At 32.4% G+C, this 15,090-nt stretch overlaps 2 protein-coding genes across 2 annotated transcripts; both read left to right on the forward strand.

The window, feature by feature from the left end:
* Positions 1 to 634: 634 nt before the first annotated feature.
* Positions 635 to 8,297, forward strand: HELRODRAFT_164405 (hypothetical protein; the record flags this gene model as incomplete). The annotated part of the gene is made up of 17 exons (XM_009029350.1): positions 635 to 766; positions 1,063 to 1,151; positions 1,490 to 1,610; positions 1,836 to 2,013; positions 2,572 to 2,667; positions 2,810 to 2,971; positions 3,212 to 3,380; positions 3,453 to 3,536; positions 3,635 to 3,722; positions 4,676 to 4,812; positions 4,925 to 5,049; positions 5,277 to 5,375; positions 5,673 to 5,787; positions 6,527 to 6,775; positions 6,927 to 7,093; positions 7,434 to 7,525; positions 8,178 to 8,297. 17 exons carry the CDS (start codon positions 635 to 637, stop codon positions 8,295 to 8,297), a joined length of 2,223 nt encoding a protein of 740 aa, XP_009027598.1.
* A 779-nt stretch (positions 8,298 to 9,076) lies between these two features.
* HELRODRAFT_164406 (hypothetical protein) lies at positions 9,077 to 10,978 on the forward strand (the record flags this gene model as incomplete). The annotated part of the gene is made up of 4 exons (XM_009029351.1): positions 9,077 to 9,098; positions 9,430 to 9,608; positions 9,761 to 9,847; positions 10,934 to 10,978. The coding sequence occupies 4 exons, from the start codon at positions 9,077 to 9,079 to the stop codon at positions 10,976 to 10,978; spliced, it is 333 nt and encodes a 110-aa protein (XP_009027599.1).
* Between the last annotated feature and the right edge of the window lie 4,112 nt (positions 10,979 to 15,090).

Genomic DNA, 15,090 nt, shown 5'->3' on the forward strand with positions numbered 1-15,090 from the left:
GGTTTCATTCAGTGGCTGGTTCAACTCATCAATCATGAATGTAATCAAAATATTTTTATTTTAAATTTCATTTACACATTTCGTTGTTATATTGAGAAAATTAGCATTTGTATTTCACGCGTTTGTTACAGACTATTTTCACATTTAATTCATTGAGAAAAGCAAGTTACTGAGTTCGTAGTTCGTAACATTAATTACATTCGTAAAATTCCGTAATCACAATTTGGGCATCTGATGTAGACAGGGAGGGTATGCACTCCTCGGATGAGGCAACAAAACCATCGCTAGTAAAAATGTTTAAAGGCTCCATGTGGTTGTGAGATTCCAGATTTGAGGGGCCTTTAAATGATTTTAATATTTTATTTTTATATTTCATTCTTATGCTGTCGAAAAGAGGTCATTTATAATCAAAATTATCAAATTGTTTCATTGCTTCATACCGTGATGATTTCAAAAGAAAATTCCGTTAATTCGATAATTTTCACTATTAAAAATATCAAAAACGATTTTCTTCTGAAATTAATCATTCTTGAAAAACAAAAAAATCGTCTGTCTTTGTGGAAGTTCTTGATAACTTATCTTGCATGAAGGTGATGCGATATTGTTGGAGTACACGTTGTTGTGTCTGTCTAGCATGGCTGTCGATTGGACGAGTAAGGTGAAGATTTGCTGCTGTGGAGGTCTCTTGCCTCTCTTCCAGCACCTATCTAGTCAGGACCCTGATGTCGTCACAAACTCACTGCACGTCGTTGCTCTCATGCTCCAGGTTAAATCCACGTTCGGTCGTTTATTTTGTTGAGGTTGGTTTTGTTTAGTTATTCTGTAATAAAATTTATAAAGACAGGATTCTGAAAATGATAAAAAGTTATTATTTCTGAGTTTGAATATGTTTCTAGAATAGCACGAATTGTACTCAAGATAAATTAATTATAATTAGTATGTTCATTGAAAAACTTGTCGATGTAATTCTATTTCAGGTTGGCTATCGATCACAATTTAATTTTACAAGTTTGTAACAGAAAGCGGACGTAGTTATGAATAAATGATTTTTCATATTGTTAGGATTACGACGTAAAGAAATCCTTGTACGCTTGCAACACGCTGATGAACATTTGCCCGTTCCTCCATTCAAAGTTTGTCTTCCAACAAAAGTTGGCACTTGCTATTTTGCAACATGCAGCCGATGATGGCTAGTTTCTTTTTATATTTTATTCATTTTTAGGATTTCTGTTAATAAAGATAATAACGTTGGAAATCCACTGTATGCCCAATAGATATGAAAAACTAGTTTAAAATGATATGTCCATGATTTCAAAACTCCATAAATTTTGATATTCGAGCATAATTAAGTGGTTACGAGAACTATTTTTCCAGAATAATCCAAGTTATGAAATACATTTTTTATAATCTAGCTGATTGGTTTATTAATTATTCAAAATTTCAATAATCACTTGATTTTATTTTCAGTGAATTTACGTGAAGTCATCAGTGGATGTGAAATACAATCGAAACTTATAGAATATGCCAAAAATTCAAGTAAAAGCAAGGAGTTAATTCCTTACGCTGTCGACGTTTTGTCAAAAAGCCTACACGTACAATCTGCTGTTCAGGTAATCGCAACACGTACATACATTCAATATACATGTAGAATGCGTATATGGAACATTGCAACATCAATCACTTTTCTTCTTATAATGCAATTTTAAAGCATATAACGTTTCAGAACCAGAAAAGACAGTCGAAATATACGTTTAATTGATACAACAAATTGTTTATGCCAACATATTTTTAGTCAGGTTTTGTTTTGTGTTTGAAGCGTTGATATTTACTTTCAGCGGTTTGTTGAATTGGGTGGCTTGGATTTACTGGAAACCTGTTTGAAAGAAGATGCAACAACTGCAGCAGCAGCAAGCAACGAGGTCTTGCCGACTGAGGAGACGAGCAAGAAAGGGAAAAAAGAAAAACTGCCACCTGTTGCGCCTAAGAATATTAAAAAGCAGAAAGAAGAAGAAGGTGACTACGTCTAATTTTGGCGCTTCTTCCAAGCTATTTTATACTGACACTGCCATATCTTATTCTTACAATGGTAAACTTTTCCAGAAGCATTAGCAGTGACTGAAGTTGCACTTTCATCGTAATTGGTGAAATATTAAAAATAAAATAGTATACAATACTGTGACGCTAACCTTCCGGGTCAACGTTCAGGTCAACTGGTGTTTGGGTGCATTTCCACGCGTTGCTCAATGACCTTTTTTTATGCTGATATAATTTAGTGTTCAATTCAAATTTTCACAACCTCCCCGTGCAAGCCGACTTACTTAGAGCAATAGTCACTTTGCTTTAAGTCGGCTTGGTACTTTGTTATTTTTCATTGAACCGAAAGTTTGCGAAAAACTTATACACAACGCTTGCTTACCCTTCAAATTCTTCAAATTTTAAATTACGGAACAGCTAAGCTGTGAAAATGCATTTTTTTGTAATGTACGAGTTTTAATATTTCAATAAATTATAGCAAAACTTGTAATACATTACAATAAAATATTCACATTGTCAAAAATGTTTGCACTGTAGTTCCGGTGGAAATTGTCGACAAAAGAGATAATGTATTTATTGAGTGCACACTGATTCAAAGCACTGCGAAGTGTTTGTCCTCAATCGTCTTGCAAGGTTTGTGAACGCAATTCATTTATCAACTAGTTCACAGTAGTATGCTAATGAATGATTAAACTAAAATCAGTTGAAGAGCTAGATTTGAAATAAGTTTGGAAATTTTTCAAGTTTAAATAACAGATTTGTTCATACTTCATAGCTGATATGTTCAGATTGTGGCACAGCAGAAATATGGAAACATTGGTAATCAATCATCTACAGAATGTTGAAACTGCCCATGCACCGACACAAGCTGCTCTCATTGAAATTTTGGCCCTCATGTGTCTCTACGAAATGAGCTTGAGAGTGATTGAAAAAGCAGGTAATCAGTGTTTCAACCAAATTTTACAGCTCGTTGTTTATATAATGATTTTAATTTTTTTAAGACGTGTTGGAGAAAATTGCTGGTCAGCCTGTAACTTCCGAAAATACATTACTTTCAGCGTCAATAGCTTTGTTCCTTGCTAATTTCACACATGGCCAAAAAAATAATTGCATGTAAGTTTTTTATATTTGGTGCAAACAGCTTCTAAACTTTAAAATATTTTTAGTAAATTAACAGAAAGAAATGGCGTCTCAAAGTTGGTTGAAATTTTGAAAATTTCAAAAGACGAGCAATCGTTGTACAACGCTGCATGTTGTGTCTGCAACTTATCTTGCGTTGTCGAGTCAAGACAGGAGCTGATCAGATTGGATGTTGTTCCCCGTTTGGTTGATATTCTTTTTAGTCAGTCAGTATATCATTTTTGAATTTGACTATCGAAAGAGTTCTTTGAGATAATTTTTTTTCTTCCAAATGAAAGGTGCATTGTGAACAGTTCGGCGCCTGCATCAAAAGAAGCTGTAGCTGTTATGAAGGAATCTGAACAATCCGGCGAAAACTATAAGTATGAGAACTTGTCTATCGGTGTTTGATTTGAAATTTGTTATTTAATAACAGTCGAAAAAAATGTAATAATTTTCAAACAATAAATCAAATTTGCAGACTGTCCTTCACAGACTCAGCTTATTTGGTCGGAGAAGTCATATTGGCCCTTTCCTTATTAACTGTTGATCAGCAGGCCAGACAACAAGTTGTTCATTTTTTATTGTGCTCTGTGTTTTCTTCGTGATATGTAAAAACCTCTTTATTTAAAACATAATATAGCACATCCATCAACCACTCACACGGACCAGAATTAAATATTAGACGTCACTTTTACATCAACTCTCAACATAACGCCTTACGGTGGTGAATGTGGCGGATCTAGACAACTATTACGAGGGAGGGGGGCCAACATTTTAAAAAATGTTTAAATTAATTTTGGACGGGGGCCAAGATTTGTGGTATTGCGATGGAGAACTTTTTTCCTTATCACATCCATTTTTGGTCGATTTTTGAAATAAAACGATGCTTTTTTTCTGTTCAAACAATGATTAAAAGTACTGCTCACCACGATGGGCTACTGGCACTGGCACCACTCTCAAACTTTTTGAGGTAACTGCGTCTCAAATCAAATCTCAAACACGTCGACCTATCAAATAGTAATAAATGAGGGCGGTTATATTTAAATTTTATCATACAAATTATCATTTGTTTTTGCCCCTTTGTGATATTTTTTAAAGATTAGCCACAGTGGCCAGTTAGCTTCTTGTAACGGGTTGATAGCAACTTATGTATACACAGTGAAATATTTTTCTTCACGCTCATAAATTTAATCATTTATTATGGTATATTTTAGATATTTGTGCAATATGTTTCTAAATGTCCAACGTCAATTTTTTAGTAGTTAATTTTTCTGTCTTTTCAGCTTTATTTTATCCGATGAAGATTGCTCAATAATTTAACACCAATCATAACTTCGACCCCATCTTCCACATTCATTTCTGTCCACACTTTTAAATTTTATGCTTTTTTGGTCCATTTTTTTTACATTATAAATATTTCAAAAGTTAACAAAATAATTGTTGTTTGTGAACCTGTTTCGATTTCATGCACCTACAAGTTATCATCACTTGCAAAGTTGTTTTTGAACGTTTTCTGCAGTTTCTGAATTCCGGGAGGCTGGTGAATATTTTGAGCATGCTGCATTCGTACGACGGACGTCTTCAACGACGTGCCTCCATCTTCGTCTGGAGGCTCGCTCACCACGAAAACATCGCCAAAGAAATAATTCTAAATCGGTTAATAAGTAGTTCCATTAAAAACTGAACGGCTGTTTGAACAATTATGTTACAAATGTTTCAATATTTGTTTTGTTCGTGGAAATATTGAGAATACGATTTTTCCGAACAGCGGTTTACATTCACTGTTTGCGATCGATCAATCGTTGAAACGACGCAATGCCTACAACAAGTTAGCTCTTGATCAACTTTTCAAACATAACTTGGTCGTCAAGTTTGCTTACACTGGAGTTCTTGGTTAAATATAGTTTGTTTATTTGTTGTTTGTTCGTTCGTTTGATTTTTGTTGGTTTATTTGCTTAGCTAGTTACTGTTTTTAACAATTTTCATGAAAGACAAAAAACAAATTTATAAAGAAGAAATGCAATTTTTATCGCTGTTTAACATTAATAAGTCTTTTAAAAGAAAATTTAAAATAATTCTTCGCAGAAAAATTTTAATAAAACATAAACCAACTTGTACAGATTACAAAGATAGAATAGCAGACGGTTTTTACGATCCTGGTCAGATGAAGCCATGCACGTTCGAATGTTTCAAATCACTCGAGCAGCACCAGAATGAAGGTGTTGTTCTAAACATGAGACCTATCTTTCTTGTCAACCCGCGATCCAGAAACTCGTTCGCTCATTTATTTCTAATTTATTTTACAGTCTGAACTTTTTTTTGAAATTATTTTCATTTATAATGGTTCATTCAGAAAAACTTGGAAAAATTGATTGTTGTAAAAATGTTTTGTGCTTCTGTTGACATTTTTATTTCAACGTGATTTTTAACAGCTTTGATGTTTACAGATATGTTTGCGACTTCAGTGCTAATAAATTTTATTTTTTTAATTTCGTACATCGCAATTTGTTAAAAAGATTTCCAATTATTTGACAACACTTACAGACTGACGAACAGTCAAACATTGGTTGCTGGCGATGCAGACCAAACAAAAAAGTCGAGACTGTCTTCATCACCCACCAAGAACAAAACGTTAGTTCAAATCATTGTAGTGAATTGTATTGGGTTATGTTCTGCTGTGTTGTATTTCATTGTGTTATGTATTGTGTTGTATTGTATTGTGCTTTATTGTATTGTGCTGTTTGTATTGTATTGTAGATTTGTTAGGCGCCTCATCTGAGCTATCTTCATAGGTATTAGTTGAACAACGTTTGGATGGAGGAATGATGTTTTATGCGGTTTCTGAAAACTGATTTCAGTATCAACTTTGAAGATGACCGGCAATTATTTTAAAATTTTTGCCACTGCAACCGGAAACATCTTTGCACAGCAGCGAAATGAGATGTTTTGAACGAGGATAGACAAGGTCTCCATGCTTTGATGATCTCAGTCGATTTTTTTCCAGGAACATCAGAAATTAATTTAAGCATCTCTTTCAGATACAGATATTTTAATGATTTACGTCTATATATTCATATTACGTGACATTAAATTACTTATTTTTATTTTTTTTCTTTCTATATCTTCATATTACGTAACATTGCATTACATATCTTCATTTATTTCTTTTCATGTATCTGTTTGCACTTGCTCTTTTATGTTTGGTAATGCACGTTGCGTTTTTTTCTAACCACTTCTATATTAGAACAAAAATATCAATATTCTGCTTCACCATCGCTTCAATGCTGCTTGCCATTTAGATACAATGCAGTTGAAACCGAAAGAGTTTAATTCAGTTAACATAATAATGTGGCGATTACCATACATTCAGAAACAAAAAGCAGACGACGACCGCATCCAAGCAGCAACAGCAGCAAACATCGAAGATCAACAACACCAATGATGACTTGGAGCTAAAGGATGACACTACGAGTCTCAGCAACGCATCTCACTCCTCTTCCGATCATAACAAACCAACCGTCATTTTCGAAGATTTTGAACTGCAAGAATTTATTGAAAAATGCAAGGCTGAAGTTCTAGCATTGCAAACGACCAAACATCAAATTGTTCAATTGGCAAAGTAAGCGTACAGAACATTTTTCCAAGTTTTATAAAATAACTTTTTTTATTAGACTTTGTCGAAATGAAAAAGGAAAGAAAAGCCTATTTAATTCTTACAAATGAAAAGCCTTTGTTGCTGAATAAGTAGCCAAGTCTCTCTGCACGTGCAGGTTGGTGTCGGCGCGCATGGGCGGTCAGATGATGAAGCAACACGTGAAGGACTTCCAGTGGGCCGAACACATGGACCAGCTTAAGAAGCAACTCAACAGTAATCTGCTGCCACTTGGAAAGATCATGTATGGAATCAACCATCATCGTGCACTTCTCTTCAAGGCGAGTGAATGTGTGCGTGTGTGTGTATGTGCGTGTGTGTGTATGGGCATGTGCGTGTGTATATTTGTTGGTTTATGTATGTGATTTGAAGTGAAATAAGCGAATCGATATAATTAGAATTTGACAAGTCTGCCCCTCATTGTGTACGATATTGAAATCGTTCGAAGTTATGTTAAGTTTTTTGTCAACAATAAATAAGTTTTGAATCATTTCACAGTTTCAGCGCTATCAATTGACATTTTTAAGAGTTTGAACAGTAGATATAACTTTGTTACGTTTTTTGCATGAATTAGTTTGTTCGAATACTTATGCTAGCATGCGTACTTTTATGACGAACTAAAAAGAAATAAATACTCAACTTGATCAGGTGATAGCTGATCGTCTGAACATACAGTGCAAGTTGGAGAGGAGGGATTACAACCTCAGCTACGTCGAGGTCACTCTTCTAGACGAAGTCGCTTTCTGCAGTGTAATCATCTACTCTTTTTTTTTGTGTGTGTATTGTGTGTGTGCATTGTGTGTATGTGTGTGTGTATTGTGTGTGATGTATGTGCGCGCGCGTCATTTTTTTAATATTTAACAAAAACTTTGTCTGAAGTTCTAAACTTCCAAAAGGCACTGGCAGATATAACACCTAGAGTTATAATGGTTATTTCGTTAATTTATATTTCGAAAAATTTAGAAATATTGAAAAATATATGATTAACATTATGATTTCCGATGCTATTCACTCAACTTGTAGAGTCACATGACACACACGTCTCGATTTTATAAACATATTTAAAAATGAACATATCCTGTGGTGTCACACGAAATGAAACGAATTGTTATCAAAGTAGCGACTTCTGCCGCTTGAATTTCAACAATGAGTGGTAATAGTGGAATGTGTCGCGTCGACGTGTTTGGATCCACATTAATTTGATTTCATTCACAACTTTGTTGTCCATCTGAAGTTAATTATATCACTTTGTTACAGGATATTTATGGCATGAAATTTTACATCCTATGGCACATGCCTGTAATATAATAACTAATTAATCATGCATCAACTGACTCGTGACTCCACCTCGCCACGCCACGCCACGCAGGGGCGATGTGTGAGGACGGAACAACTAAGGAACGTGAAATACCTGGTCGACCTGATGCACCAGCCAGGTCACCTCATGACATCTGGCTCATCTCAAGCTCTTGCCTACTCCAGCATTTAATTTTTTGAACATCTTTCATTGTTTTTATTGTTGCTTTCTTAAAGTATTAAATGCATTGATTCTAGTTCTGCTATTAACATTGCAATACGCAACCTTTTTTTTATTTTGTAGTTGTGTATAAAACTTTTTTTTTTTAAATATCAAATGTGTCACAAAAAAGTTGTTGCGATAAATAAGTTATTATACATCGGTTTATTAATGGCGAACAGCTGCTTCAATGGAAAGTTCAGCACGGCGAAGGTCGGAATACGGGCATTCCCTAACTTTCCAAGCGTCAGAACTGAGAAAGAACAACACGCATCTTTTATGAACTATTTTTTTTTTCGAAACAAAGTAATGTTCTTCATAATTGGATTCGCAAAAATTCACAATCTTAATATTTGTTGGTAACTATAACAATATCGTGCTAACTGTAAAATAAGATTGAACGAGTATTAAATCAAACACCCTTATTATCGTTAGCAATTAAGTAATTGATTTTTAATGAAACAAACGTTCTAGCTAATTTTGATCGAACTTCAAAAGTGTGAAAACGTGATTAAATTTGCCATCAATTTATTTCGATTCTATGTCGTTCGTTGTTAGAAGTGTGATGTACTCAATTTCATCAGTGAGCTAACTTCATATGAATATGTAAATTGAGTTTGTTGAACACGACTTGATGGGATGAACCAGCCAACCACCATCATCGTGTTTTCGAATTGTTTTATGAAGGCAGTGTTATGTACGTACACACTTCAACTAATGACTTGTTATACTTGTGATAAATAATTTTGGATATGGCAGAAAATGAGACGATAAGTAAGTTCCTCCTTCTCGACTTGCTCTACCGAAGTTTTTCCCAAAGGATTTTGAGATTGTTTAAATATCAGTTCGGAAATCATAACTAAAACCTTCATTAAATACTATTTTTATCAAACTTTTAAACGTTTACGATGTTCTTCATGCCAAAATTTTTTGTTATGTGTTCGATGATGTTAATCTTAAACTGGGCGAAAATAGGTTTTTAAAAGTTTGTCGACCATGGTGTCACTACTAGAATTAATTTTTATTATAGGTCAATTAACATGAATTTCACTTGAAAAGAAAAAATATAAGTATAAAAATTTACAAGAAAATCTTTAAAATGCAGGTATACCGTTTGAATCCAATTCCTGCGAGCCGAATTTATCTATTCTTCCAGAAATTAACGAAAACTATTTGTTGAAAGGTTTACCAATAAACTCCAGGCTTGAATGCGAAAGAATGGTAGCCAGAATCAACTACGTCGATCCAAAAATCAAAAAAGAAAAATTGGAAAGTTTCACCGAGGTGCTGGGCATTGGTAATTGAAGGCCTCAGAACTCAGGCAGAAAATCGTGAGTCTTCAGTAGTGCAATTTTAATTTGTGGGTCTGTGTTGCGATTCGGCTGATGAGTTTAAAAACTTTTGCGCATGAAATTTTACAAAATTCTTCACATTAGATTAGTAACCTCAAAAATGAAGGAGTTATGTGCAGCAACCTGCTTATTGGCAATGTTTCTGAATGTCCCACGCTTCTGAATTGCCCGGTTGGTTCCCGTTGGGTTTCTCACAAGATGTGTGATTATATTGGGATTATAATTTAGTAGATTCATGTAAAATATTGATAAGTCAATGAATCAATGAATCAGTCAATGAATGAATGAATGAATGAATGAATGAATGAATGAAGGAATGAATCAATCAATCAATCAATCAATCAATCAATCAATCAATCAATCAATCAATCAATCAATCAATCAATCAATCAATCAATCAATCAATCAATCAATCAATCAATCCAATCAATCAATCAATCAATCAAACAATCAATCATTCATTCATTTATTCATTCATTCAAAGAAACAACCAACCAATCAATGAATCCACAATTAGGCGATGGAATCGGCGCCAAAATTGAAACGTGATGCAATAATGACAACTCTTTCTAAGTTATTAACAACGTACGATCAACATTTGTTGTCCACTATTCACTATTGTGCTCTGATCAATCAAAGTTCAAAGTTGTGCTGCAACCAACAAACGAGGAATGCGCGAACTGAAATTAATCTCGTGGAGCCTTTGAGGAAATTCAGAAAAGTTTTTCATGAAATTTATTCTCACGCAAAAAGTTTGAATTGTGATTTTGAGATCGATAGTGAATATGCGAACAAAGCATGGAGAAATGTGTGCTCCAATAAAACTTACGAAATCATCAACTTTCTTTTCTGCTTCGATAAACTTTTTTTGCAGACCCTTCTGCAGACAGGGCTCTAAATTTCGTCCAAAACAGCATGCTCCTATTTATGACTCCGAATCATTCAGTTTATAATTTAGACTTTGTTTTAATTTTAACCGATCAAATTTATTATACATTTATATTTTTCTAAATTTATTAACTTTATATCATTTTAGCTATTATTTATCATTTTCACTGAAAATTAACTTTTCGATTTTAGGTTTTATTTTAAAACTTTTACACTATCCACGTGAAAAAACTAATGAGAATTTAACCATGCAAGTTTTACGGGCATGTTAAATTTTATGTGAAAATTAGATGAAATTATAGACATCTATATTTGGTTTCCATTCATTTTTTCAACACATTCAATTATTTCTGAATTTGCATTTTTCAGATGAAGTTTTATTTAATGCTGAACACTTTCTGTGAGAAAATTTAATTTGAATTTATGATTGATAATAAAGTTTATATGCTTAAATTCAATATAATTGAAATTTAAAAAACAAAAAAACAAACCCGTTTGCGTAGAAACGGATAATTCTAAATAGGCAGCAGCGATATCATCTGGAGTTGATGACAAAAATAATTTTTCATTCATGCCCAGAAATCGTGTCATTAAAAACTTATCAGTGTGAAAGCGAGTGGAGCCAGCCAAATACTATTTGGCACTCAACAACAGTTAAAAAAGCATTGAAAGATGAATATTTGTAAAAATTTCACACATCTTAAAATCATGATATTTTTTATATTAAAAACAGCGACGAATTTATTGAGGCATGACCAGTGCATCTCCCGTCAATCGAAAAATAAATATATGTTAGAGACCATTCAAAAATTTGTTTAAGGTAGGTATTTTATAAGCATGAAAAATTTACAAAATGGTCATCCACTATTAATCATCCCCTCTGCAAACTTTTTCATCCGCTTCTTTGAATGGACCGTAACAAATAATAGAAATGTCAACCAGTTAGTTGTTAATTTCCTTTTCTCAATAAAAACAAAAAAATTTTTTATTTTTGCCATTTTTCTACATAATGGCATGCCAAAAAATCAAGTATTATTACATAATTATATATTGTAAAACACTACACACACTACTTAAAAAATATTAATCAAAAGAGCAAACTTCTAAGAATTAGCAATTAAAGTTTCAAACTACCAGTTTCGCTCCCGAAAACGTCGTTCCCAAGTCCTGTCAAGTTTTCGAAGTTTGGGGATTGTTTCCTTTTTGCAGCAGAACATACATTTATATGGATTTGAATCAGCTCTGAGCACGCCACATCACAGCTGCTGGATATACGCGTTAAATTAAAAGTATGAAGTGGCCGTAGAAAATATTTAAATGTTGCTTGCCCATTTTTCTATGAGAAAAATCAGTGGCGGATCTAAGCAACTTTGACAGGATGGGGGGGGGGCAAAATTTTCAACGGTGGTGTTGCCATGATTTGTGGCAGTGTGGCTGACGACCATTTAATTTTTGCTTGTCACGTGTAAAAAACGACTATATATGCTAAAACAAGCGACATGTTGTATGAAATAATACCATTTTTTGCAGCAAAATAAACACTCGTGTGTTTACTTTGTCTACTGAAAACTATGTAAAGATTGAGGGTGAAAATAATAAACAAATTTTACTCCCTCCGCTGGCTTGTTGCTTTCTGCGTTGAAGATACACTCTTAAAAATTTGTTAACTATTTACTAACCATTGCAAAACGTTATGCTTACACACACACACACACACACACACACACACACACACACACACACACACACACACACACACACACACACACACACACACACACACACGCACGCACACACACACACACCCACGCGCGCACACACCATATATATATAATTTATATTTATATAATATATATATATATATGTATAATAGTGCTAATTACATACACCCTTATGTGCAGATATTTATGTAAGCATAGTATGCAAAGAGCTCGACGTAAGACAAAACGTAACGTGCATAATTATGTTTTGAGAAGCTACCAAAGCTCGCTGCTTACTCGCCTACAGCCAAACAAAACAACTGACCTGCTTGAACTTCACATCAATTCTACTATGTATATACGTGCTTATGTCTTCAAATGTTCATATATACATTCATTCATGTATATATTCTTTATTTAGCATTGGTTTAGGTATCATATATATGAGTATATATATATATATATGTGTGTGTATAAGTATGAAATGATATGATAATGAGCATAAATACCGTTGTTTATACATATGTACGTGTGTATAAATGCATGTATGTGTATAGATGAATTTAAATTTATATGCATAGTTGGATAGTATAACATATGCGTTGTATGGCAGAGGTAAGCAGTGAAAAAAAGATTGCAAATGTTTTAGCGGGACGTCATTGTTTACGTCATAATATTTAATTGCTGCGATCTCGCTAAGCGTTGTTCGCAGTTTTTTATTTTTATATAAAATTATTTTGCAATAATCACGTTTAAAAAGAGTCAGTTGGTGCAATTTTAATTTTTTATTTTGTAATTTATCGGAGGAAATATAATTAATTGAAATAAATAAGATGTCGAGTGGGTGTTTGCTTTTTTCACTTTTTTAATATTAATAATTAATATAATTAATATGTTATGAATATATAATATATATATATATAAAAATTATATAATAATGATATAATAATATAAATTATGAATAATTTTATTTAGATCGTAGAAATATGTAAAAAATTCTTGAAATTATAAAATAAAAATTGAAACAAAAAAGTTACTGATAATAACAACAAAAAAGATAAGCAGATTGAATTGATAATTGATTGATTCAGCAGATAAATAATAATAATAATAGATTCATCCAATTAAATAAAATAAGAATAAGATTTTAATATTTATTAATCTATAACAATTAAAATAAATAATAAAAAAAAATATGGTGAGGTGCAAAACATACTACTCATAAATCAGAACTTGCTGGATTAACATTTAATTAAATTAACGTATTAGTTGGCTAATTAATGATTTTATTCACCATATTTGAAAAATTGCAATAAAATTCTAAGGCTGGTTTCATGGATTCACGTCCTTCTTATTTGGTGAGTGAATAGATTATTTTTTTATTGATGCATGTAATGATGATTCATGTATGAGTATGTATTGCATCTGAATCATATTTGAATCATACAATATGAATATATATATATATATATATATATATATATATATATATATAACACTTGTTGATGAGCTATATATGTGATTGGATGGATCAAAGAAGCATAAAAAGATGACTTCGATTTTTTTTATTATTGATAGATCAACTACCAAATAAAGATAAAAGTTAATTTGGCAGATGAGCTCTTCACCATCTTCATTCCAATTTCTATCCTTATACTTCTAAATATTTTTGTTGAGGTTTGATACTTATTCCATGAAAAAAGGATTTATCTTTTCTATGTGTGCGTTTTTATTTTTGTTTTTGTATGTTTTTCCATGCTTAGTTTGAGGCTTGAAAAATGTTGAATAAATGTATTAATTTATCCTTTCATCAACCATTTATGTTCAAATAGTATTCTTTCATTAAATGCTAATTTAGTGAAGACAAATTTATGATATGACCTGATTAGAATGTTGAGATTTTGTTTCATGGCCTACATTTTTTTAAACATTTTTCATGGTAAATACTCTATTTTCAAGTTTATTTTATTTCTTATAATATAAAACCATTTTCAACATTTATTTAACAAAAGCTAAAATAGTAATAAAAATAATTGCTTCAAATTGATTTAAATATTAAAACTATTTGCAATGTAATCACAAATTGAAAAACAAAAAAATTATTTTCCACTCCAGCTATGAGAGAAAAATTGTTAAATGTTTGAATTTTGGTGAAATGGTGTTTTGGGACTTTTGGGAAAATTTATTAAAACTGGGAACACTGGATGATCCTGTTGAGTTAAGAGTTCAGAAGAGGACATTTGATAGTTATTAATACTGCTGATGTTTCATAATGGTTTGTTTCAAAATTTAAAACAAACTCTGCTGCAACAGAGTTTTTTTTATATTTCCTTATTGGTCATTTTAAAACATAAACCAGTAAACTATTCAAATACCATCTTTAATCAACAGAAGAAATCACATGGTGTGCTGCTCTGTTGGAAAGATTATAGGTAGATGTAAGGAATGATTTGAAGTGAAATATGACACCACACCCTAGTGATAGAACTAGAAAGCTGTTAACATCTGAATATCTTGGTTACTTTTATGAACCATTGTAACAGTTTTCAGATCTTAATCTAGCAGTCTATTAACAATTACAACATCAGTACAAGAGGAATTTATTATTTTTTTTAAATTGGTGTTTACAGATGATACAGTATATACTGATCCATCTCTCTCTAATCTCTATTTGCTTCAATTTATCTTATTGTTTACACATTTTACAAAAAGGTTCTGGTTTTAAATTTCTGTACAAACAAAATATTAAAATCTCACGTGGTTTTTTTTATTATATATATATATATATATATGTGTGTGTGTGTGTGTGTGTGTGTGTGTGTGTGG

Source organism: Helobdella robusta, assembly GCF_000326865.2.
Source record: "Helobdella robusta unplaced genomic scaffold HELROscaffold_6, whole genome shotgun sequence".
NCBI classification, from domain to species: domain Eukaryota; kingdom Metazoa; phylum Annelida; class Clitellata; order Rhynchobdellida; family Glossiphoniidae; genus Helobdella; species Helobdella robusta.